At 33.5% G+C, this 27,387-nt stretch overlaps 1 protein-coding gene across 1 annotated transcript in view; it reads right to left on the bottom strand.

Moving 5' to 3' along the window:
• Positions 1 to 5,162: 5,162 nt before the first annotated feature.
• Positions 5,163 to 27,387, bottom strand: part of LOC126699774 (MDIS1-interacting receptor like kinase 2-like) — a 74,482-nt gene continuing 52,257 nt past the window's right edge. Inside the window, exon 2 of the mRNA XM_050397745.1 lies at positions 5,163 to 5,627. Within this exon, the coding sequence (XP_050253702.1) occupies positions 5,335 to 5,627 (293 nt within the window). The 3' untranslated portion in view covers positions 5,163 to 5,334. The remainder of the gene's footprint in view (positions 5,628 to 27,387) is intronic.

Here is a 27,387-nt window from a genome sequence, read left to right as displayed (position 1 = left end):
GCTCACATCTCTGCGGTTCCTTCATTTGCTCCTGACTCAGAGACACCTGCACATACCACATCTGCATCTCGTGATGTTCCTGAAGCTTCACCGGCTGGTATTCCGCAAGCACAAACTGCTTCTCATACTGACAGAGTTGGCAGTGTTCTTGAGCATATTCAGAAACGCGTTGATGAGCTTGTGGCACTTCTCTACTCCACAAACAACCATGTCCAAATGCGCCTCGAGACTATGGAGAATCAGCTAGATGAGATTCAACGAAAGTTGGACGAGAGTCTTTAGCTATTCGTGACAAAAAGGGGGAGAGCATTCAGTAAGGGGGAGAAAAGCTCAAAGGGAAGTGTGCATAGTGATAGGGGGAGTACACACACACACATACTTTTGTTTTGTTTTTCGTCTTATCTTCTAAACTTATGGTTCTTTTGGTTTTGTTACACTGTGTTTTGGTGTATAACTGTTTCTAACTCTTTGTACCCATATGCTTATGTAAGCTTTCAGGGTTTATGTTTTATGCATAGTTTGTAGGCCTTGTGGTATGTACCATGCTTAAGTGCAGCCTTTATGCTATGTTGAAATCAGTACTTTAATCTAAATGTTCTGCATTGTGGTTTATGTACTGTCACTCTTGTGCCCTTGTAGGATTGTTCCTAGATGCATATGCCTTGTGTGGTATGCATTGGTTGAGTGTTGAACATACAAGTGTCTTGCCTTGTGCTTGTTAACTTGTATGTCCTTGTGTTCATTCCAAGTGTGAATGAACACTGTGATCACTACCTTGTGGTGTTCACTTGGTTGATCAAGCCATGGTTTGTTTATTAACTCCATCTTTGCTTGATCACATATTGCCTGTTTCATATGCATTTATAATTTTCTGCTTACAATGATCATGGTGTATTGTTGTGTTTCAGGAGTTTATGTTCATATGATTCAAGTGCTTCACAGCTTCTAGAATTAGGTGTGAGTGAGTTTTGATCAACTGTTCCCAACTCACATGTTAAGTCTAGAGTCTGTTTTAGGGTTTTGTCACGGAATAGCCAAAGGGGGAGATTGTAAGGTTGAATTTATTCAACCATCTAATTGGCTTTATTCCGTGCCAAATTTGCTTGTAATTCAGCATTTAGTAACCCTGTATTTAGGTGGGATTGTTGTAAGGGTAGTGAGTGAGATAGTGTGAAGATTGCTCAAGAGTGTGCAAGAAAACAGAGTGTCGCGGCTGGGTCTCGCGGCTGGACTCGCGGCTTCAACCCGCCAGAAGATGCACATGTGCCAAGCATGCTGGAAGATGAACAGTCATGCTAGCTGGAGCACTACAGGACAAAACAGGACAACTAGCCATACGGTTAACTCGCAACTGGAACTCGCGACTTAGTCAAGCCGCGAGGTCAAGCCGCGAGCCACCCCTGTTTTGGAAAAACCTGACGTTTCGCATTCCACTCCACTTCAGTATAAATACCCTTTTAACCCACGATTGAAAGAGAGCTTCCAGAGAGAATTTTGAGAGAGAAACCCTAAAGAAAAACCAGATTGTTTCACCCACAATCTCTACCTTAGAGTCTCATCAAATTCCCTCACTCTCTTCCTCTCCATTGTCAAATCCTTGAGAGGCCATTATACCAAACCTGGTTCTCACCATTATCATCTCTGTGAGACAGACGTTTGGAGTTCTGGGAAGCAGTTAGGAAGGAGCCAATATTCATTGGTTGATGCTACGGTGTAGTAGCGGAATCCGGAAAGCTAGAAAAGAAAAAGGTTCGGCGCAACCTCGTTGGAGCAAGAAGCTTGGAGGGCTTAGGTGCATTGGGTAGATTAGGCTTGGAGGGTCTATTGTTGTCCTTGTATCCCAACTGTATTTTCTAGTGGATTGATTACCGCTTGGAGGGCGGCGGAGAGGTTTTTCGCCGAGGTCTTCGGTTTCCTCTTCGATAACATATCTGGTGTTATCGCTGTGTTTGCATCTTCCTTCCTCTCTATCTCTGCCTTTACATTAATCTGCTGTGGTTTATTTTGATGTGGCTTAGATAGTTGTTTTAATCAATTCCATGTTATAGCATATGTTAAGTTTCCGCACACTAGTTGTTTAACATATTGCATGTGTTGATTAAATTGGTTTTTGGGGGTCTAAACGTTCAAAAGTGTTTTTGTACACGTTTTTGAACTTTCACCTTCTTAAAAAAAAGAAACGTAAAAAAAGAGAACCCTCTATAGTAGTTTACCCTATTTTCGTATTGCTCTATATGACATGCTTTGTGTAGCTTAGTTCTTGGTGTATGGAAATTGGTTATTCAATTATACTCGAACTAATTCATTAGTTTAACTTAAAAGTGATCTAGCCGTAATTGGCATGGTTAGGGTTCTAAATATTTTGCTAGGTTTGCTTTAGAATCTTTCACTAACTTCATCAAATTTCCTATCTCTTGAGGGATGGGACCAGAAAATTGGTTTTTACAGAGGAACAAAACTTCTATGTCCCTCAAAATGCCCAAAGATAATGGAATATTACCAATTAACTAATTGTTGTCTAGTTGAAGACTTATCATGGATTTCAATCTCCTAATGATATGAAAATTGAGCCAGAGAGGTTATTACATTGAAAGCTTAAAGAGAAAAGAGACTCCAGATTCCCTATTTCTAGGGGGATGGAGCTAGAGAGCTGATTTTCATACATATGCAACCATGTAAGCTTTTCTAAGCTTCTAATACTTGAAGGAATGAGACCTATTAGGCTATTGTTGTTCATGTCAAGTTCGACTAACTTGGAGAGGTTTCCTATTTCCCTAGGAGCAAAACCATATATTTGATTATCATATAAGTACAAATAAACTAAGTTACTTAGATTACCTAAAGAAGAAGGAATGGAACATGAAAGGAAATTATCATTGAAAAACAAGTAGACCAGGTTGCTCAAATTGCCTAAGATGCAGGAATGCAGCATGAAGATGGTTGGCATACAAAGAAAGGGCATTGAGAGAGCATTGAGAGACTTTTAACTGATCTATTTCTGGAGTAATTGAGTCATTTAACTGATTTTCAGCTAAATCTAACACCTCAAGATTGGTCAGTAGTCCAATCTATGGTGGGATTTCCCCCAAATAAGTCATTAGATGACAGATCAAGTTGTGTGAGTTTGGACAGCTTACTAATTTCAATAGGGATTGTACCAAAGAGTTCATTCATGCTGAGATCTAAGAATTGCAAGGTTGGCAAGAGATGAGAATGAAAATCCATGAAGCGTACCTTCCAAGCCTGAGTTAGTCATGTTTAAACCAATAACACTTCCTGCTTGGTTGCAAGAAATGCCTAACCAACTGCATGGGATTGAGCTCGTATTTTGATCGTTTGAAGAATTGGTTGCATAATTACGGAGATTCCATGAAGGCAGGGGTGGCTGCGTTTCATTTGGAAGACTAGCTTTCCAATTGAGTAGAGCATCTGCCTCTTCATTCACCTAAAGAGAAGCAACATTGAATGAGGAATGTAACATGGCCAACGTTACTAGAGAAAAGAGGGAAAACACTTTTTTCAAGCTAGTGAATACCATGGGGCTTTGTTTTTTTTCTTTTTTCTTTTTTGGGAAAAGAATTCTATTTAAAATGTCTAAGCCTCCCCACACTATTTATAAGTTTAAGATTTGGTTGTCTCATGCAATCAGTTCTCACTATGAATCGAGAAAGATAAAAAGGATTTGATACAATGGGATCATTGAATTTACAGTTCTTCTAATTTAATCTTGTATCCCATGATACAAGCGTTCCGTTAGGTTTTTTATTTTATTTTATTTGATCTTGTATTTTTGTGTTTTTAGAGGAAAGAGACATAAAAGTGGAACAAAATTACATATTTAATCTTGTTTTTAACAGAGGTGGATTACGAAAATCTAACTGAGCTAATCTCAAGTGGGTAAAGTATCAAATTTCAAACTACAGGTAGGCAACTTAAATTTTGGCCAAAGCACAAGTGGGTAAGTTGTAATTTGCCCTTAATAAAATAAAGGAAAATGTTTGGCTCCAACCACCAACAGGAAGATGACATGTGTCTTGATACGTGCATACGAATAAATGTTATCCTTCTATTAGTGGTTGGGACAAACTTTTATCCTAAAATAAATACTTTATGTAGCAATCTTGACTAACTAATTTCTAAAGAGGCTAAGTATAAGGAGGTTAAAGAAAATATGATATTTTTCACAATTTATAGCAGAGATTTTTTTTTTTTTTTTTTTTTTTGGAGATTTTATTGTAGAGATTAGGTAGATCTTTTCTAATTGAAAAATAATTGCCTTTTGACTTTTGACCCCAATTACGGCTAATTACCAATTTTAAACAATTTCCACAGTTAAGTCCGGTTAATTGATTAGCCAATAGATTAATAGCATGGATATGCACCACAAAATAGCAAATCCAACAAACTCTCACACCCAATTATGTATGTTGAGGTTCGTTTCAATTCCGGTCTAATTCGACACTATAAAGTTCTTTATCCACTGTACATTTGTTAGAAATCTAGCTAAACCAGCAACTAAACCAGTGGATTTAAAGAAGATATGCAGAAGAAGACTTGTGCGACGTGTAGCTTAGGCTCATTGATGTTTTCTACTTCAATTCGTATGAGTGTAATATTTTATACATGTGCAGATCACGTGATTCTTTAAGTCCTTGATACACATTACTACATTAGCGAAAAAACAAAACACACAAAAATAGTCCTGCTGTCAGTCTCTAATTGGAAGTTAGTGGGATTAGTTATTTCCGTTAATACTGTATTTAACGGTAAGAAAGGTTGTTTAATTCGTTTTTCTGTCTTTGCTTAGTCTCTTTTGCTCTGTTTCAAGTGTATATAGAGCACCTTGATGTATTTTATTCCGGCTAATCAATAAAATTACTCAGCAAGTTTCTTGCACAATAGCTCTTTAAACTACAATTTTTGGTCTATCTATCTCTAATGACAATGACATCTTGCAGACAAGAATTGTTACCATCAGTTATTGACAACTGGCTTGCAAACAAAGCGCAAACTATAACTAAAATTTTTCCATCTACCCTTTTATATGCCTCAGTTGGAATATAAATGACTAAAACAAAAAGATCACCATTAATCTCTTTTTTACTACATTTGAACTATTTATGCATATACCAAAATAGCCAATCAAAAATGTACAATCACAATGCCCTTAAATCTGTGTTTCCAGCAGCACATTATTAATACTTGTACGTAATTAAAGATCTGGTCAGCAGCATAAATTTGACAAAATATAGTGTCCCATAAAATTCATATTCTTTCATGTTCTTTCTTGTCCTAGTCAGAGTTGGACTGTGGATGGCTCTAAGAAAGTGCACTTCAGCTTGATAACACCCGAGAGACCATGTGCATAGTTGGTCTAGATTCTGGATTCGCTTGCAAGCATTCAATTGCCAGCTTTATGATGAGTATCAGTTGATTCTCAGCCTGCAGCATGGGAGGTGGAATGCGTAGGTCAAACAAATCTTTCAACAAAATATTCTCCTCCACGGATGAAGCTGATAGAATGGAGGTGATTTCACCAGGATGCCTTCCTTTGATCACTTCAATAGCCAAAACTCCAAAGCTAAACACATCGCATTTCTCAGTTATCTTCATGGTATAAGCAAGCTCTACAAAAAAAGCAGAATATTATGCCAATGTATTGATATAATCTATGTTCTATAATGATTGAAGAAATAAATATATTACCAGGTGCAACATATCCATATGTACTGGCAAATGAAGTCCAATTGGATGAGTCTCAATTAAGAAGCTTAGTTGTGCCAAAGTCTGAAACTTGAGCCTCGTAATTTGAATCCAGCAAAACATTTTTGCTTGATATGTCCTTGTGAACAATTGGTGGTGAGCAATCATGGTGCATGTAAGATAGAGCATGAGCCAAACCTTTGATGATATTCATCCTCTTTTTCCAGTCCCAACTCCTTTGCTCCTCCATCACTGCTCAAAATTGTGGCCAAGCTACCCCTTTCAAAGTACTCATAAATCAAAAACAAGTGTTGTGATTGTGAACAAAAGCCATGCAAGTTTACGATGTTTCGGTGGCTTATTTTTGTTAATGCCTTTATCTCATTGAAGAACTCTTTTTGTTGTACAATCTCACCATCACACAAGGATTGGAGTTTCTTTACTGCCACTGTGTTTCCTAATGTTAGAGTTGCTTTATACACGGTTCCATGTTTTCCCCTCCCAATACAAAACATATCATCAAAAACCCTGTGTTGCTTCAATGATTTCCTTGTACATTGCTTTTCCATCAAAAGTTGATATTGAAAACACTTTTTCATTGTCTGTGTTAGTCGTTTGATCCATATGAGGGTCCTTCCTATTTCTTTGCAAAATGAGGAAAACTCCAAGAAACATCAATACAAGTGATAGTGTTCCAAAAAGAGGGAAAATGATTAACAAAAAGATTTTGGGTACCGTCTTTGAAACTGGTCTTCCTACCACACAGGGTTGCAATCCTGTAACATTTCCACACAACCTTTTATTTCCTCGTAGTACTTCTATGCAAGCATCTTGAAATGCTTTGGTATTGGGAAGAGGGCCCTCCAACTTATTATAGGATATGTCCACATATGACAAACCATGCATCTCTTCGAAAGCAATTGGAATAAAACCAGAGAGGTTATTGTGGGAGAAATTCAACATCTCCAAGCTTTGAAGCCTGCCAATTTGTGAAGGTATCTTTCCTTCGAGCGAGTTATGACTCAAATCTAGCTGGGACAACCGAGCTAAATTACAAATTTCAACTGGAATATCATGGCAAAACTTGTTGCTCATATTCAAATAGTGTAGTTTCAAAAAGTTCCCTATAATTCTGGGGATCGAGTAGTCAAATCTATTACCAGATAGATCCAGATACTCAAGATTTGTCAATGATCCAAGCTCTGGAGATATATCACCAAAAAGTTGGTTTCCATTCAACTTCAATTTCAACAAAGAAGTCAACTTCCCAAATTCCATTGGTAGCTTCCCAACCAACCGATTATAAGAAAGATCAAGTACATGGAGTTGAGTGAAGTTTCCAATTTCAGGTGGTATGCCACCACCAATACCATTCCCAGCAATCAGCAGGGTGCCTAGTTGCGGGCACCTACTCCAACTGTGAGATATTTCACCATAAAATCTATTGTAACTTAGATCCATGTATTGCAGGTTTCTATAAATACCAAAATCTTCAGATAAATTCCCAAAGAGTTGGTTTTGTTCAAGGTGGACTCTAATTAAACTCATGCAAGTCTTCAAGGTTTTTGGTATTGGACCTATGAGAAGGTTGTCATATGCAGAAAAGTGTTGGAGAGATCCACTTTGGCAAAAGTTTTGAGGCAAAAAACCAGTAAAGTTGTTTGTATTCAACACCAGCATAGTCAACTTTGTGAGATTTCCTATCTCTTGAGGAATAGGACCAGAAAATTGGTTATCACGAAGGAATAGAACTTTTAAGGAACTTAAATTACCCAAGGAAATTGGAACAGTACCACTTAATTGATTGTTGCCGAGATCAAGAGTAGTTATGGACTTTAAGTTTCCTAATTCATTAGGAACGATGCCAGAAAGTTGATTGTTGTTCAATTGTAAGACAGTTAGGAAGCTGAGAACTCCTAAAGACATGGGAATTGAGCCAGAAAAATTATTTGTCTGAAGGCTTAAAAATTGGAGATACTTCAAATTTCCAATTTCTGGGGGGATGGAGCCGTTGAGATGATTTTCAAACACTTGCAACGATGTTAGTATTTCAAGGTTTCCAATGCTATAAGGAATGGGACCTGTTAAACTTGCAATGATTTTCAAGGTTTCCAATGATTTTCAAACACTTGCAACGATGAGACTAGCTTTCCAATTGAGTAGAGCATCCATCTCTGCCTCTTCATTCACAGAAAGAGATGCAACATCGAATGAGGAATGTAAGATGGCCAACGCGACCAGAGAAAAGAGGGAAAACACTTTTTTCAAGTTAGTCAATGCCATGGCTCTTTGTTTTGCAAGTTGCAAACTGGTTCAGAATTCTATTTAAAATGTCTAAGCTCCCCCGCACTATTTACAGGTCCAATCAGTTTTGACGATGGTGGGTAAGAGAGAAAGGATTTGATACAGATTTCACACGACAAGTACCATTACACGGAAATTATCTTTACCAATTCGTTTGAAGCTGGTCAAAAAGCTATTCAAAAAGATAAATAAATAAAAACTTATAAAAAAAAAAAGTCATAAAAAGTTAGTGTGAAAAGAAAAAAAAAAGTCATAAAGTTACCGAAAGAACGGAGAAAAACCGGTCTATGAATTTGGATTTGTTCCTCACACTGAAAGCATCATTATACGGAAATTATCTTTATTAATTTGTTTCAAAGCTGGTCAAAAAGTAAATTCATAAAAAATAAGCACTAATTAAAAAGTTATTCCTTTAATAAAAAAAGAAAAAAAGGAAAAAGAAAAACAGCTGGTCAAAAAGTTAGTGAGAAACCTGGTTTAAAAATAAACAGGGTGTTTAGTACATACACTTAAAAATATGTATTTTGTTATTTGAAAACATGTAATATATGTATGGATGAAAAAGTGTATGAAAATACGTATAATATTGTTTAAAAACTGAAAATGTGTGTTTTAGTAGATATTCCAAACATCCCTAAAAGAGGAGAAAAGAAAGATAGTGATATTGTTTGGTGTTGGCTTGTCTCTCACGACAAATTTCTATGTATTTTTGGGTTTGATTTGTATTGTAACAATTTTCTAGATTTGATATTTGTAGAAATCTAGCTTAATTGTATACTAGAGACGACTTTGGAGTATATAACAAGACTTTGGAGTCAAGCTTTGACATTCTACGTTTCTTACACCTTTCTTTTATTTATTTATTTATTTTAATAAAAAAATGTTTTTGATAACTTTTTTTTTTCCTTAAAGTTTCTAATACCTTTTAATCCTTCTGTCATCACCAACTTTTATAAGAGCATTCACAACAGTGGAGTTAAAAATTTAGCTATTTGGCATCACAAAAAATTACTTTATCTATTTTACCTACACACATCTTGCAGCAATGGATCTATTTTAGATTTCAACACAATAAAATAATATAAACATCACAATAAAATAATATATCTATTACGATAAAATAATATATCCTACTACCCAAAAAACATCCCCAGCACCAACTACAACCACCTCTACCATCAGCCACACCCACAACCACCACCACCACCACCAGTCCACAGCACGAAAAAAAAAAAAAAAAAAAAAAAAAAAAAAAAAAAAAAAAAAACCTATCTTTTTCCTCAACCCAGACCAAACAAAATCACCAATCACAAACAAAATAAAAAATTACCAATCACAAACAAAATAAAAAATCACCAATCACAGAGCTGGGCTTTGGTGAGGAGCACAGTGTCGGCATGGGTCTGATCGGCGGCTTGGGATGGTTGGTGGGTCGGTGACGTCAAGCTTCGATGGCAGTGACGTTGAGGATGAGTCAGGTCGGCGGCGGTGAAAGAGTGAGCTTGAGAGAGTGACGTTGAGAGAGTGAGCTTGAGGATAGGGTTTTGAGAGAGAGCTTCAGATAGATGAGAGTGATTGAAGAGAGAGGCATGGTGTGAGAACAAAAGAATTATTTTAATCCCAGGCTGAATAAGTTTTTTTTTTTTTTTTTTAACTCCAAGCTACAATGCACAGCCATAGATAGCTATGCACTGTAGCAATGAAGTTAAAAAATATAGATATAGCTCCACTACTGTGTGGGAGTTTTTTGTGTTTTGGTGGAGCTAAAATAGCTATTTAGCTCCACTGCTACAAGTGTTCTAAGCACTCACACCAATTATTACGCTTTCTATTTTAATATATTTTTTCTTAGTCATCTATCACTTTTGTCACACCAACTCTCGCCTTGACTCTTGTTTCTAGATTTTTCCAATCCAAAAAAGACAAGAGAGAGAGAGTGAATGGGGGTAGTTGAAATTATAATAAAAAATAATTCTTTAAAGAAAATAAATTGTTTAAGAGTTCATTGGTGGATTTTAAGAAAGAAGGAAAAAGGGGAAGGAAAGAAATTTATTATGATGTTTGATTGGGTAGATTGGTGGAAGGAAAATTGATGTGGCCCAAGTGCTTTCTCTTGAGGCCCTCCTAAGTATTTTCTCCCTAAATTGGGAAAGAAAACTAAAGAGGGAAACCAAGTAAAAGAAATAGAACGAAAAACCTATGTTTTGGATCAGGAGGATTTTTTTTCTCACCCACAGTGGTGTTTTGGTAGTTTTTTTTTTCAACAAAACTGTGAGTTTTGGTTTTTCTAACCCATTTATATAAATATTAGTGCATGTTCAAAGAATTCTTTTTTAATTAAAAAATTATTTGTATTTCTAATGTAGAAGATTATTTCAAAGTTTGAACACTAAAAAGGAGCCAAGGAAAATCTTTTTAGAGTTATTAACGGTCAAAAAAATAAAAATAAAAATTTGAAAACATGGGCTTATATTAGTGATTGATTAAGCCTTGAAATTAGACCAGCAGACTATCATCATGCATAATGACGAACTTTGATTCAATATCAAAGTGAACAATAAGTCAAATTTATTTGGATTTTAACAAGACTTTGGACTCATTTTGCACCAGTTTATATAAATATTGGCACGTGTTTAGAGAATTTCTTTCTTAATTAAAAAATTATTTGTATTTCTAATATAGAAGAGTATTTCAAGTTTGAACACTTAAAGGGAGTAAAGGAAAATCTTTTTAAAGTTGTTAAAGTAAAAAAAAAAAAATTGAAAACATGGGCTTGTATTAGTGATTGATTGCCTTGAAATTAGAATAGCAGACCATCATCATGCATAATGATGAACTTTCCTTCAATATCAGAGTGAACAATAAGTCTAATTTATTTGGATTTTAACAAGAGTTTGGACTCATTTTGCAATTTAAAAGTAGTCAAACATTGAGATTTCATGTTTCTGACACCTTTTTTATCAAAAAGTTATTCCTTTAATAAAAAAGAAAAAAAGAAAAACAACTAGTCAAAAATTCAGTGAGAAACATGGTTTAAAAATAAACTGCTAAGGGGGTGTTTGGTACATGCACTTAAAAACATTTGTTTCGTTATTTGAAAACATGTGTGGAAATATGTATGGGTGAAAAAGTGTGTGGAAATATGTATAATGTTGTTTAAAAACTAAAAATGTGTGTTTGAGTGGGTGTACCAAACACCCCCTAAAAGAGGAGAAAAGAAAGATAGTGGTATTCTTTGGTGTTGGTTTATCTCTCACGAAAAATTTCTATGTATCTTTGGGTTTCATTTGTATTGTAACAATTTTCTAGATTTGCTATTTGTAGAAATCTAGCTTAATCGTATACTAGAGACGACTTGCATGGGTCTTGTTGATGAGTTTTTTTAACACAACTCATCGGGGTGGGTTAAAAAAAAATCCAACCCATCACAGGGGTCTAATTCAACTCACGTGGATCGGTTGGGTCAGGTAGACCCATCAGTTGGACAGTTTTTTAATTATTATATGAAAATAACTTAGAGTAAATTTATAATCAAATAATCATGAGCATAATACCAAACAAACACAAACTATATGAGAAGAATTTAGAGTTTGGGTTTTATTTAGGAAGAGGGGAAAAAAAGTAAATAAAAAAATTATATAATTTTTTAATATGTTTTTTGAATTTTAAAAATATATTAATTATAGGTGGGTTGGGTTGAGTTAGGTGAATCTGTAAATCTCATGACCCAAAAACAACCCAACCCCCCACTGTTAAAAAAAAAAAAAAAAATCATGGCCCAACTAACCCACCAACCCTAAAAACCGACCCAATCCATTGGGTTAGGTTGGGTTGCGTCAAGTCAGTTTTGGCTGGTAGGCGGGTTCATTACACACCCCTACCCTTTAGCAATGGAAATTAATTAGACCCTCTAGATTAGGGAAAAGGAGCTCAAAAATACAAATAAATACGACTTTAAAAAAAAATATTTACACACTCTAGCTCCAAATAAACATGTAAGGATATGTTAGGAACCCAGTGGTTCCTAATGGGAATGGATAGGAATTATAGGGGAATCGGTGGGAATTGTAAGGAAATTGACTTAATTCGAGGTAGTTACCCTCCATAGAGAAATATTAAGAGAGAGAGGAAATGCACTAAGCACTCAGTTGGTTTATTCTTTAATAATGGAAATGCGATTACCAGTAGATATTTCTAGAACCATAAAACTATTCTATTGGCTCATATGACCTTATTCTAATGGTTCTATTATTCCCCATGTGCATTATTAATAATTCCAACATGTGTTAAATATATTAACATACTTGAAATTGTAACTAACTAACTAAATGTAACATTACAATAATTATTATTTATATAAGGGTTCCTAACAGGATACCATTTAACCAAAAAACTTAGACTTATGAGTTTGGGACCTTTGGGCCTAACTATGTTATTGTAATCACCTACTTTTATCATTGTTATTCAATATGAGGTTTTACTCACATTAAAGTCATACTCAAATATATGTTTATGCCTTAAAGAGAAACAGAGAGAGGGGAAAAGAAGACATTTATTTATGTTTTATTTTGGTAAACGGGTTGCAATTTAGAAAAAAAAAAGAAGATATATGGTAGATTGGTAGTAACGAAATTTAAAGATGAGAAGTTACAGTAACAATTTTATAGTATAAGTGTATTTTTTTTTTTTTTAAATTCAAAATAGAGAAGAAGAGAATCGAAAAAATAAATACAAAACACAAAAAAATAAAAACAAAAAATGTGAGATTAAGAGTAAGGAAACCAAAAATTCAAAAAAAAAAAAAATAGAAGAAGAAGATGATTAAGACTTGTTAAAGGTAAAAAAATAAAGAAATAAAAAAAATAAAAACATGGGCTTAAATTAGACAAGCAAACCATCATCATGCATAACGAGGAACTTTCCTTCAACATCAGAGCGAACAATGAATCTAATTTATTTGGATTGTAACAAGATGTTAGACTCATATAGCAATTTAAGTAGTCAAGCTTTGAGATTCCATGTTTCTTACACCTTTTCTTTTTATCAAAAAAAGGTTTCTAACAGCTTTATTTTTTTTCTTCCCTAAAGTTTCTAGCACCTTTTAATTCTTCTTTGTCGTCATCAAATTGTAAGCACTCACACCATTTATTTACACACTTTCTATTTTAATATATTTTTCCTCACTTGTTTGTCACTTTTGTCATACCCACTCTCGCCTTGACTCTCTTTTCCAGATTTTTCCAATCCAAAAAAGACGAGAGAGAGAGAGAGAGTATGGTGGTAGTTGAAATAATAATAAACAATAATTATTTAAAGAAAATAAATTGTTTAAGAGTTCGTTAGTGGATTTTAGGAAAGAAGGAAAAAGGAAGACAAAAAAGGAAAGGAAAGAAATTTATTGGGATGTTTGGTTGGGTGAATTGGTCGAAGGAAAATTGGTGTGACCTAAGTTTTTTCTCTTAAGGTCCTCTAAACATTTTCTCCCCAAATTGGGATAGAAAATTGAAATGGGAAACCAAGAAAAAGAAACGGACCAAAAAACCTATGTTTTGGATTAGGAGGAATTTTTCTCACCCACAGTGGTGTCTTGGTAGTTTTTTTTTTTTTTTCAACAAAACCGTGAGTTTTGTTTTTTCTAACCTGTTTATATAAATATTAGCGCATGTTTAGAGAATTTCTTTTTTAATTAAAAAATTATTTGTATTTCTAATATTGAAAAGTATTCCAAGTTTGAACACCTAAAGGGAGTTAAGGAAAATCTTCTTAAATTTGTTAAAGTAAATTTTTTTTTTTTTTTGGAAAACATGGGCTTCTATTAGTGATTGATTAAGCCTTGAAATTAGACCTGCAAACCATCATCATGCATAATGACGAACTTTCCTTCAATATCAGAGTGAACAATAAGTCTAATTTATTTGGATTTTAACAAGACTTTGGACTCATTTTGCAATTTAAAAGTAGTCAAGCACTGAGATTCCGTGTTTTTGATACTTTTTTTTTTTATCAAAAAAAAATGTTTCTAATACCTTTTAATTCTTCTTTGTCATTACCTACCCACAAGTACTCACACCAATTATTTGCACACTTTCTATTATAATATATTTTCCCTCTCCTATACCAATTTTTTACACACTTTTTATTTTAATATATTTAGGGCAAATTATAACTTACCTATATATAGTTTGGACGAAATTTAAGTTGTCTACCTAAAACCTATGGTTTAAGTTGCCTACATGTTGTCACATAGAATTGTAAAACCAATTTTATGAATAAAATTGGTTTTCTGGAAAAACCAATTTTTTGAAAAACAAAGCAATTTTATGCAGAAACTCCTTAAAACGTAGTATTTTATGAATAAAAAGCATAAGTATGAGGTGAAATGCTTTTCAAAAACACTTGTTTTGAACCCAGTTTTCCCAAAATCAAGATTTTCAAACAATTCTCCTTAAATTCTCAAGCTTCAAACACATTTTGCATAAAATTCAAGGAATTTTCAAACTTGGTTGGCCAAACCAAAATCACACACAATAACATGTACAAAATTTAGCAAAGAGTAACTTGTGTAGCGTGTGCAACTAGCAAAAGTTTGAGATACATGTGAGATGATATGTAAATAGAAATCAATCACAATTTCTACAAAATTCATCACATAAATTTGAAAGAGACTATCACCTAAAGAGTTACATTATATAACTCCCACATCTCCTAGAAAACAAGCTTACAATCATGTAAGTTTCTTGATTTGCCTCATAATGTACACACCAATTTTATTTGATTAGAAACTTATTAAAGATAGTTGGGATATTGTACACACCAATTTTATTTGATTGTGAAGTTATTAAAGCCCAATAATGTACACACCAATTTCAGCATTTAAACCGAGGCTACACCTTATGTTCTTTTTGTGCATGTGCTACACTTTCTTGAGTACAAAATCTTACAATATGTACTAAAGTGTTCATGGTTGGCTAGTAAACAGTGGTGAGATGGTTACTTATGCCTTTCTCAATAAGTTCAAGTCCGACAAACAAAAGCATGTGACTTCAAGATCAAGATCATGTGATCAAAAACTATAAACATTTTCCCACACAACATGCACTACAAGGCTTCAACTAGTAAAGTGCAATAAATACACTTATCCAAGCTAAACAAGGTACATAAACAGGTTATGTAATAATAAATTGGCCAACCTTGATTTCAAATCCAAGACAAACAATGCAAAACACATTTTGCTTCCCTTTTCCTCCCCCTTTTTTTTTTTTAAAAAAAAAAAAATTGAAAAGAAATAACAAAAACAACCTAGAACTAAATGCATGAATGTTATGCAATGCAAATTCTAGAAAAACAAAGAAAACAAGAACAACAAAGAAGAATGGTCACAAAGAGTAGAGCGATAAAGCACAAGGACCATGAAAGCCAAAGATGATAAGGGCACAAAATCACACCAATTACTTAACAAAGTGTCTCAAACTTACTTCTATCAAGAGGTTTGGTGAAGATGTCAGCATTCTGACATTCAGTAGGGATATACTCAAGAGACACAATCTTTCTTTCAACAAGATCCCTAATGAAGTGATATCTAATCTCTATGTGTTTAGTCTTAGAGTGTTGAATAGGGTTCTTAGAGATATCGATAGCACTAGAGTTATCACAATAAACAACCATGGTATCTTGTGATATCCCGTAATCATTCAAAAGTTTTTTCATCCAAAGAAGCTATGAGCAACAACTTTCAGCAGCAATATATTCTACCTCTGCAGTAGACAAAGACACAGAATTTTGCTTTTTAGTCATCCAAGCAACAAGATTGGCTCTTACATAAAAATACCCACCAGTGGTGCTTTTTCTATCATCAGCATTACCAACCCAATCAGAATCAAAAAAATCTAGCAAGAGACAGATTAGACTCTTTGCTATAAAAAAATCCATAATCACAAGTTCCACCAACATATTTTATGATTCTTTTAACAGTATTTAAATGTGAAACCTTAGGATTAGATCGAAATCTAGAACAGACACCAACACTAAAGGCAATATCAGGCTGACTTGCAATCAAATATAAAAGATATCCAATCATGCTTCTATATAATGTAACATCAACAGACTCACCTGATGGATCATTGGTTAATTTTGCATTTGCAGCCACTGGTGTTCTAGCATGGGCAGCCTTGTTAAGTCCAAATCTCTTGACTAGATTTCTTGCATACTTTGCTTGGTTGATATAGATTCCTGAGTCCGTTTGCTTCACTTGCAATCCCAAGAAATAAGTTAGTTCATTAACCATACTCATTTCAAACATTGCCTTTATTTCATCTGTAAAAGATTGAGCAAGAGAATCATTAGTAGCACCAAAAAAAAAAAAAATCATCAACATAAATTTGAGCTACAACAAAATAATTCTTATCCTTTCTTATGAAGAGAGTAGTATTTACAAATCCCCTTTTGAATCCATACTCGGTGAGATATGTAGTCAATCTATCATACCAAGCCCTGGAAGCTTGTTTCAAACCATAGAGGGCTCTCTTCAACTTGTAGATATCATCCAGTCTGTAAAGATCAACAAAACCCTTTGGTTGTTCAACATATACCTCTTCTTGCAACATCCCATTCAAGAAAGCACTTTTACATCCATTTGATACAACTTGAAATTCAGATGACTTGCTATGGCCAAAAGTATTCTAATGGATTCCAATCTTGCTACCGGTGCAAAGGACTCATCAAAATCGATTCCTTCCACTTGTGTGTACCCTTGAGCAACAAGTCTTAATTTATTTCTAATAACTATACCATGTTCATCTGACTTGTTCTTAAAAATCCACTTAGTTCCTATCACATTTATTCCTTTTGGTCTAGGAACTAATTCCCACACATCATTCCGAACAAATTGGTGAAGTTCTTCATGCATGGAATTAACTCAATCAGCATCTTGAAGTGCTTCATCCACCTTTTATGGTTCAAATTAGGATAGATAGCATGAGTGAGTAATCACATTCAAGGCTTTTGATCTCAATCTCATGTTATCATTTAGACTACCCAATATATTAGTGGCAAGATGATTCAACTTAACTCTAGAAGATGGATCTTTGACTAGAGATGTGGAGGTACCTTTCTATTCTGATGGAGGACTAAGCTCGCTTTGTTCTTCTTGAGTTTCATGAATCGGTGTGAATGGTTCTGAACTTGATGGTACTGAAACTATATCATTCAACAACAGTAGCTCTTCCTCACTATGCTTCCCCACATAATCAGTAGGAAGTGAATCATCAATTTCCATAATCTTTTCTTGAACTGGAGAACTATTTTCTGAATGACTTTCAGAACTTAATTCATCATTGATCACAACATCGGAAGATTCCATGATTGTTTTGGTTCTCAAATTGTACACTTTATATGCTCTACTAGTGGAAGAGTATCCTAGAAAGTATCCCTTGTCACTCTTTGCATCAAACTTTTCTAGGTTCTCTCTATCACATAGAATGTAACAGTCACTGCCAAATATCCTAAAATATTTGACCACAGGCTTCTTTCCTCTCTAGATTTCATAGGGAGTTTGCTTGGAATTAGGTCTGAAATACGCTCGGTTAAGTGTATGGCAAGCAGTGTTAACTACTTCTCCCCAGAAGGATTTGGGCATCTTTTTACTATGTAGCATGACTCATGCCATCTCTTGAACAACCCTATTCTTCCATTCCACTATTCCATTTTGTTGTGGTGTCTTGGGTGATGAGAACTCTTGATTCATGCCTTGATCATTGCAGAAGGTAGCCAACTTTATGTTTTCAAATTCTCTTCCATGATCACTTCTGATTTTGGCTATCACAGTACCTTTCTCAACTTGCAATTTCTTGCACAAATGTATCATCTTCACAAGAGCCTCAGCTTTATCTCTCAAAAGCACAACCCATGTATATCTAGTAAAATCATCCACAACAACTAGAATATACCTCTTTCCACCTAAACATTGAACTCTGGCAAGACCCATGAGATCAATGTGCAATAGCTCAAGAGGTCTGAAATTTTGAACTTCGGTTACAGATAGATGCTTGGACTTCACTTGTTTACCCATCTAACATGGTCCACATATACACTTTTCTATCTTATCAAACTTGGGCAAACCAATAACGGCATCACACTTGGAAATCTTCTCTAATTGCTTGTGACTAGCATGTCCCAACTGTTGATGCCATAAGTCAACTTGATTGATCTTTGCACTAAAACACTTGTTGCTTATAGTCGGTGTTATATCATAACAGTTATCATCTGTCCTCACTCCAACACACATACAGTCACCTCCTTCATCAAGTATCTCACATTCATATTTAGTGAAGAGAACATTTAGACCATTATCACAAATTTGACTGATACTGAGTAAGTTAGTCTTCAACCCATCTACATACCAGGCATCTTCAAATACCGGCAAACCTGGAATCTCCACAATTCCGATGCCTCTAATCACAGATTTGCTTCCATCTCCAAATGTGACTGTCCCAATCTTTCCTTCAAAGAGTTTCTTGAACAAAGCTTTATTTCCTGTCATATGCCTGGAACAACCACTATCCAAATACCAAAGACAAGAATCACATGCCTTTAAGGCGGTTAAAGCAGTGTAACACACATAATTATCATCACATGTAATTATACCAAGATGCCCAATGAAAGATTTAACAAAAACAACAAGAGACAAAACAACAAGTAAACAAGATGGCATATTAGCAATAAGATCTTCCAAGAATCCATGACAACAGGGGTCAAGGATTAGCTCTTAGATCAAAATATCTACAGCAAGAGAGCAACCCGCTCTGATACCACTTGTTTGTTTTTAGACCCCTTAAAACACAACCAGATTAACCTAGTTAATTAGCCAAGTGGTTACTTAGTCAAATTATCAAGTCTAGGTTAACACAAATATCATATTATTGTAAAGTGCAGAAAATAAAGAACACAACAATATGATAACCCAGGAAAACCAAACTGGTAAAAAACCTGGGGAGGATTTAACCTAGCTATCCTCAAGGTAAAATTGAATCCACTATGAAAGAATTGAAGTTTACACAATAGCGACTTAGACCACTAACATCCTATTGCTACCTCGAGTAGGAAACTTACTATGACCATGTGACAGCTCCGAGTCCACGGACTGCTTCTTTCTTAGATTCCCAGCAAGTACAAGCACTCCCGCTTGTGTATCTTTAAGTTCTTGAACCTGCAACTTAATTGATCACCAAGTTCTTGACATAATCTCGAATCTTGGAAACCCTAAGTATGTGTGAAGGCAACCACCTCTAGATCTCATAGAAGATTCACACACACAGCATAAAGAGCAACCTAAAACATGGCTAGGGTTTTCTATTTTATACTTAAGGCAAAACATAAAACCCTACACGTCAAACAGGTTTGGGCTGAGTTGGAAAATTCTACAGAAAAACAATCTACACGAGCTTCAATCAATCAAGTCTAATTTTCGGTCAATTGAGCCAAGCAGATTTACACTGTAAATCTTGCATAACACTCGATTCCAACTTTACATATAAACACACTTTGAGCAAGTCTAAAACAAAGACTAAACATTTTGATCATGGTTTGCCAACATTACAAATTGAAGTTCTGATATATTTAAACCTAAAGTCTTAGAACCCAACAATTTCTAAGAAACGAGCTTTACCATGGCAAATAACAGTTGTGATGGAAGACATCTGAGACTTCCTGGCTTAGTGTAGACATTTATATTTTGTACATAGAAATTTGTTGGAAAAAGAAAAGTCTTAGGTGCATTTTTTTGGGACAATAACTGCAGTGCTTAGTAGTTTTTCTATCTTCAAGATTTATAGAAAGCTTACAGAAATGTTCAAAGGGGTTAAAAAGGTTTGTAATACCGTATGCAATATATTTGGATCAATGATGATTTAAATGCCAATCAAGTTTTTTTGGTTGGCATGTATGTTATGCATTATAAAATGCATATAAGTTTAGACTTCAATATGAATTTTTTTTTTTTTTTTTTTTTTTTAATTTTGTTAGTTAGTTTGGTTTAGTAGGAGTTGTGAAATTGAATGAACCATCTATTGAATAGATAGACTAAGGAGAATATGTGTCTAAAATTAATGAGGTTGAGAAAATTTATGTCCTAAGGTAGCTTAAACAAAACATAGATTATGATCAAACTTTGTGGTTTATATGCATTTATGATTTTTTTTTTTTTAGTTCCTTATCAAGCTTCTAAGATACATTTACTTTGTGCAGTATATAAATGTTAGAGGCACATTGGAATTCAAGAGAAAAAAAAAGTTAGCTAATGCTGAATCAGCATCTTCAAATGCACTTGGTTGGATTGTTTTAGATTAGATATTTGAGTTAGATTTGGTTTTAATTATGGTATTGGGTTTAAAATAAATTTTGTTTTGAGTATTTGAATTAAATCTGGATTAAATTAGTTTTTGGTATCTGCCTATGGTGTATGTAATTAGATTTATAAATGGAGATATGTGTTGGGTGTTTAGTATGTGGTAAAACTGTAGTACCATATGCAATCATCTCATCTCTTTTATAAACTACTAATCTCTTAGGTGATAAATATCATGGGTATTTTGATTGGATTGGTTTTGTTTTAGGTATTTGGGTTAGATTTATTTGTTTTAAATAATCTAAATTTTTTTGTAATTAAGGTATGTATTTAGGTTAGAAGCAGTTTTGCTATGGGTATTCGTGTAAGATTTGGTTTTGATTTGTAATATATAATTGCTAAACTTCTATTCAGTCATAAGTTAATCTTTGACTTGGGAGGGGAGAATGTTCCACATGGAAGCCTTTCAAAATTGGATATGGAATTTGAGCATATTGGTTTGATGGGCATGTTTCATTTTCTTTGCAAGTATTGATTTTTAAGCTTTTCAATCTGTGAGTCTTTACATTTTCAATTAGTTAACAGATTTGTTTTTCCCAATTTCCTTTGAGGCTTCTTGAATGCTGAAAAAAATGTTAAAAAGACAGAGAATTACCATTTTTTGTTTGCAAGATTTGGGGCAGTGCAAGCTTGAAAATAATATAATTTAGCTTTTTTAAAAAAAAAAAATATTCTTATTTGTTTAGCTTTTGGGAAAATTAACTACTATGAAAGAAAATATCATGGTGATCCTCACAGTGATTCTTTATTTGCAGCTTATAAACCTGTTGAAGATGGAAAATGAGAAGATGATAGCATGCTTATTCAAATGCTTCGCAAATGAAACAATGCTACTAAACAAAATGCATCAAAGAAGAAGAAAAATTGAAGAAGGAAAAATAGCAACTACATAATTCAATTTAATTTTCACTTTTTGTTTTCTCTCATACCTATTCTACTATTTTTAAAGAGGGATTGAAATTGTGAAACTTTGAAATCTGAAAGTGTAATGTTCTTTATACAAAGTTGATTATTTCATAGATTTTAGTCAATATTTCACCCTATCTGCATAATTACCAGGGTTAGCTACTTTAAACTTTTATTTTAATGGTAGACAATTGTAGAAAATGTATTTTGTTGTTGTAATTTTATGGTTGTTGGTGGGTGAATTTTCAATAATAAAACGATGAATGTGATTGCTATTAAGTTGACAGGTTTTTGGTGGTATCATTTTAATATCTTTTGGTTAATTTTTTGTTTATAGTTTGTGAAATTTCTATTGCTATGACAGCCTTGCAGCTATTCTTTGATGATAACTTCATATCATCCAACCAACTGATGTGAATGCTCTTAGGGTGTGTATGTGTTGATCATCCTTATGTTTGGTTTATTGTTTTACCATGAAGCTACAATGAAATAATGTGCCAAGAAAAAGACATATTTTAAAACTTGAAAAAAGCAAAGTCACCATCAATTATTGTTCTTATTATCACAATTTGTTTGTCACTGATGAATAATTATTTGACGATTTACAAATAGTTCAGCCAACCTCAACTAACATACATAGATGGTTACAAATTAAAGAATGACAATATTTACTTCCTTTTCTAATTTTTTTTTTCCCTTACATCTTTCCTTTTCCCCCTTTTATGTACCAACTTTAGGCCCATACTTTCGGGTGACAGAAGTTCTGGCGAAATGCAAGATGGACTCAAGGGACTCCTTGGGCTGACACTTAATTGAGATGGCCAGTACAAGTCATATCCCATGAGGAAGTACTCCAATGGTATTAACATAGCATGGGGCTGCTCCTCTGTCACCATTGACCTACATGCTTGAACCTGTATGTCCCCAAATTCATAACAGTTTAATGTATAGAGTTTTAGGTATTGGACACTATATGCTTAAATATACTACGTTATTAAAGTTTGAATATATGTAGTAGAAGTACGATAAGTTTATGTTAGATAAAAAGTTCATTAATATGTAAAATGATCCCGCGCATTGCGTGGGTTAAACACTAGTATATAATAATAGGTAAAGTAGAGAGAAAATCCAATTAAATTTCAAATTGAAATTCAATTAGAGTCTAATTTTGCGCCATACGTCTCACCTAATCTAAATTTTAGAATTTTGTGCTAAATGAGTTAATTTAGTGTAAAATTAAATTTCAATTAAAGTTTAATTTTGCATCACGTGTCTTATCTAATCTAAAATTTTGAATTTTTGTGCCAAATTAGTTAATTTAGCATAGAAAACGATGAGTCCAATATAATAAACCATAAAAAACATAATCATATAACTGAAAAAAATTCAAATTTATAAGTCATCTATAATAATAATAATAATAATAATAATAATAGGTGAAATTGAGAGAAACTCAAATTAGAATTCCAAATTAGAGTTCCAATTTTGCGCCATGTGTCTTAAATTATTTATTTTAAAAAATTTTTATTTCTTAATTTTAGAATCAAATGTGGGACAACATCATAAATATTCATCCAAATGTGTTATTAAGTACAAAAACCAAAACGTTTAAAATAAATGAATCCTAAAAAAAAAAGTACTTCACAATAATTTTTTAAAAAAATACACATAGAAAATTTACATTTTATACCTAATAATATCCTTAAAAAATTTTCTAAAGAGTTAACAAAATATAAAAATGACTATCAATAACTTTCAAATTATATATATATATAGAGAGAGAGAGAGAGTTACACATTTTCTAAACTATTAGATTTAAGTAGATCAACGGTTTAAAAAATGCACTCATTAATGCTGATATTCTGATAAGGATCTTATTTATTATCCTTATTTATGACATTCCACTACACGTTTCTCTCTCCTCCATTGCTCTTCAACCTCCATTTTCATAAGGTTCCACCTCCACAGCCACGTAGAATCATTTATCAATTTAATAGAAAAAGATGATGAGATTTAAATCTTTCCCAAAAGAAAACATGAAAAATGATATACGTGTCCGATAACTAAATCAAGACTTGTATAATTAATTAAGGATGGTAGGAACCACAATCTTTTTTAAACTTTTAGTTGGATATAATTAATTATAAACATTGACTAAATATTGGATAACACTTATTCCTTTATTATATTGAAAAAAAATACTAATGAAGCGTGTGATGATGTTTGGATGAATACATGTTTGAATTTAATATTCTAATTTCATGCATATATAGGATGTTTCATCACTTTTAAAATCCATTTGACCAGCCTAACTTTGGCTTGGGGTGGTTATCTTTGTTTTTTGCCATCCTTAAGATCAAAGGTTGATGAAGGTTAAAGAAAGAAAAAGAAAACAAGTTCAAAATCCAATTAGAGAAAAAAAAACTCATCACAACACCTATGCCTAATGCCCTACCCTTACGTGTTAATCTTACAATTTTAAGTAGAACTTTATTCAACAAATTCTATGTGGCTGTGGAGGTGGAACCTTATGAAAATAGAGGTGGAAGAGCAATGGAGGAGAGAGAAACGTGTAGTGGATGAGAAAGAGAGAGTAGAGAGAAAAATATACCTATTTTTGGGATTAAAGATAGGTATGGAATGTTATAAATAAGGATAATAAATGAGATCCTTATCAAAATATTAGCATTAATGAGTGCATTTTTTTTACCGTTGGATCTACTTAAATCCAATGGTTTAGAAAATGTGTAACTCTAACCCATCTCATATATATATGAATTATATTATGCATCTTATTGTATATATTTAAGTGTATCCATTCATATGCACGAAGTTACTAGCTAGTAATCATCTATATATATATATATATATATAACCGAAACTTTTGAAGCTCCCACAATTTTTCATGTCAGCACAATATTAAAAAAAAAAAAACATAAGCTGAAAAAATAAAACTTTTCTAAAACTTAAAAATAAAAACATTAACGTAAGAGCTTTTCTAAAACTTGAACCCGATATACTCTGCCTTCTTTTTCTCCAAGATTTCCTTCTACCAGCTCCCTCAACCCAAAGCTCCTCCTCTACCAGCTTGCCCAACGTTCAAACCCATGACAGATCTCCTTCCTTAGACCCACGGCAAAGACACCATACCCACCATACACAGATTCCTCAATCAAAACCCACCATACCCACAAACCAATAGAGATCTCCTTCCTCAGAATAGAGATTTCCTTCCTCAGACCCATGGCAAAGACCACTTCTCCTTACTCCAAAATGCAGACCACCAACCACTGCAAAGATCTCCTTCCTCAGACCCATGACAGAGCATCCAAAGAATCAAAACCTACCATACCCACCATTCCCACAAACCAACATATATCTACCAAAGAGGTATAACTTTGTAAATTTCTGTCTCTATGTATGAGTTAGGGTTTTGTTTGGTTTGGGTTTTTGAATTTTTTAACCATATTTGTTGAGGTAAAAACTCCGATTTGCTCTTCAATTGAAAATCTATCTGACTAGTTATTACTTCCTATATACTGTTCTCTCTCCACTTCAATTGTTCATGGATTTTTTTTTGTGGTTGTGGGTGATCTGCTTTGGTGTTTTGGGTTGCTAGGGCTGAATGGTTGGCCTTTGGTTTGCCGGCATTAAAAGATTTTTTTTTTTTTTTTTTTTTTTAGGTTCTGGCGATTTAAGGTGGAAAATTTATTTTAGGTTTTGAACCAAAATTGGGTTTTGGATAGTTTGGGTTGTTGTCTTTACCAATATAAACTATGCAAATATGCAATAAATTTAGTTTAATGCAGCTTCAAATATTTTGTGGTTTAATTCGATCTTTATCGGGTAAATAACTACTTCAGTAAAAATCCAAGGGCTTACTGGTGATTAGATTAGATGATCTTTAACATGTGATTTTAATTAAACCGCAAACTCATTCCTATACAGAGTATCAATTCCATTCCTTTGTCTTGGGATCTCTTAGGACATATGTGTTTCATATGTTAAGAACATATGTCATGATTTTATGTAATCGGCTTATCCTTTGACAAAACGCACTTTACTTGTATTGAGTAGATTTAGGATATCTTTAAATACTTCAAGAAAACTTGTTTCAAGATCAAGTATTGAAGTCTTCAAGCCTGTTCAAGAAAACAAGTTTAGAGTGCAAAATCATTAAAGCTCGACAGCCGCATCTATTGAGCTTAAGGAAGCTGTTCTACATTCAGTGTTCTCGACACTTGATCGACAGCTGCCCGACACCTGCCCGACACCTGCTATTTGTCGAGGTTTAAGATTTTCAGAATTTCAATATGATTTTCTTGGGATCCGTGAATGTGTCTTTGGGCTTTCTTTTCTCCTAACCCTACAACTGTTTTTGTTGTCTCTTTGGGTTTTTGTTATAATATACAAATATAAGTTTATATATAGATATTTGTATCCCGTGCGTTGCAGGAGAGTATAACTTATCGTCAACAAGTGGAACAAGAGTTTGTTGTTCCACGTAAGTATGTATTCTTTAATATAGCAAAATTACAAATATGATATTTAAGATGTATATGTTGTTATACATTTCTCATCCTATTCTTTTGCTAGGCTTACATTAGTGATACTTCAAATGAATGTAGCATCAACTCATCAACTGAAGAAGATGGTGATTGTACAAAATTTCAAAAAGTTGATGTTCAAAGCAATGTGCAGCTCACACCAACATCTATACTCAATGAAAACAAAAGGACATATTCAGGGACTACTACGAAGCAACAAGGGAAGAAGATACAAAAAACACTTTACAGTTTTCTTTCAATCTCTAAGATTTTCTATGCACAATTTGGTTTTAATGGATTTGTGATTTTGGTACTAAAGACATATTGGAACAAAGGAATTTTTTTTGCTTTTATGCACAATTTGGTTTTAAATTGGAATAGAGAGGAATTAAACTCTTCTATTTAGTTATTTGAGGATACAACTCTACTTCAAAGTTGTTTTTTATAAAGTTCTGGTCTTTCTCGCATGCTAGGAATTTCAGTATTTGAACATATATTGAAGACTGATGGTATCCTTGGCCTCTATAGAGGTTTTGGCACGTCTGCTATTGGATCATTGCCTGGTAGAGTCCTGCATTTGACATCACTTGAAATATCAAAAGATATGATGTTAAAATATATTGAAGGTTTAGATATAGCTGAATCATCATTAATTATTTTATTGTCATGTGAATTACATGTGACTATTAATTTTAATCATCATTCAAAATATGGGGTGCAATTTCCAAGTTTAGGTGCAATTTTGATGGTAATGGAAAGTTATTTATATTTTTGGAGTGCAAAGTGAAAGTATCTTTGTTTATGATGGACTTCTACAATTAACCCTATTTGTTTGTTTGTTTAATGTAAAAATATTTAATGGCCAACTATGTGCCTTTGGATGTGGTAGGTGAACTTATTCTTTCCATTATATACACTCCTTTTGTGTCATTTTTTTATATCTAGAAATATGGGAATGATATTTGGAAGGAGAAAAATGGCTAGGAAAGCCCATAATGTATATTTTGTTATTACTTGATGGCTGTTACAATTCTAATGTCACATCATTTGGAGGTTTATCTTAATGTTCCAGTGATCTATTTTTTTTCATTCACAGTTAAAATGTGGACTAATGTGTTCTCCTCTTTAACATTTCTTATCACTTTAGAAGCTTGAGCTCCAGAGATGATATGGACAAAAAACCATCTCATATATTTAGTTTAATTGTTTGAGTAAGTTGTTTTGCATAAAAATAAAAATTAAAAAAAAAAGAAAAAAAAAAGAAAAGAATAGTGATTGCTGGAATGAATAATACGAGTTAATGTTTCTACTATTGTTGATGCTCATCTTTGGGGACAGTAATGATATTTCATGTCCTTTTATTATGGATATAATTTTTATCTATTTTTAATTTTAAAAATTGGTAGCATTCCCATTCATCTCACGGGTTAACAACTAGTATTATATTATATATAATAAAAGTTAGACTTAAACGCTGTGGTTGTGCCAAGTGGAGTCACCAAATTGCAGAAATTTTCTTAGATTTTT

This window comes from Quercus robur, chromosome 9 (genome assembly GCF_932294415.1).
Source record: "Quercus robur chromosome 9, dhQueRobu3.1, whole genome shotgun sequence".
In the NCBI taxonomy this organism is placed as follows: Eukaryota; Viridiplantae; Streptophyta; class Magnoliopsida; order Fagales; family Fagaceae; genus Quercus; species Quercus robur.
Note: the sequence above shows the minus strand (reverse complement) of the source record. Positions and strands in the feature narration are given on the sequence as shown.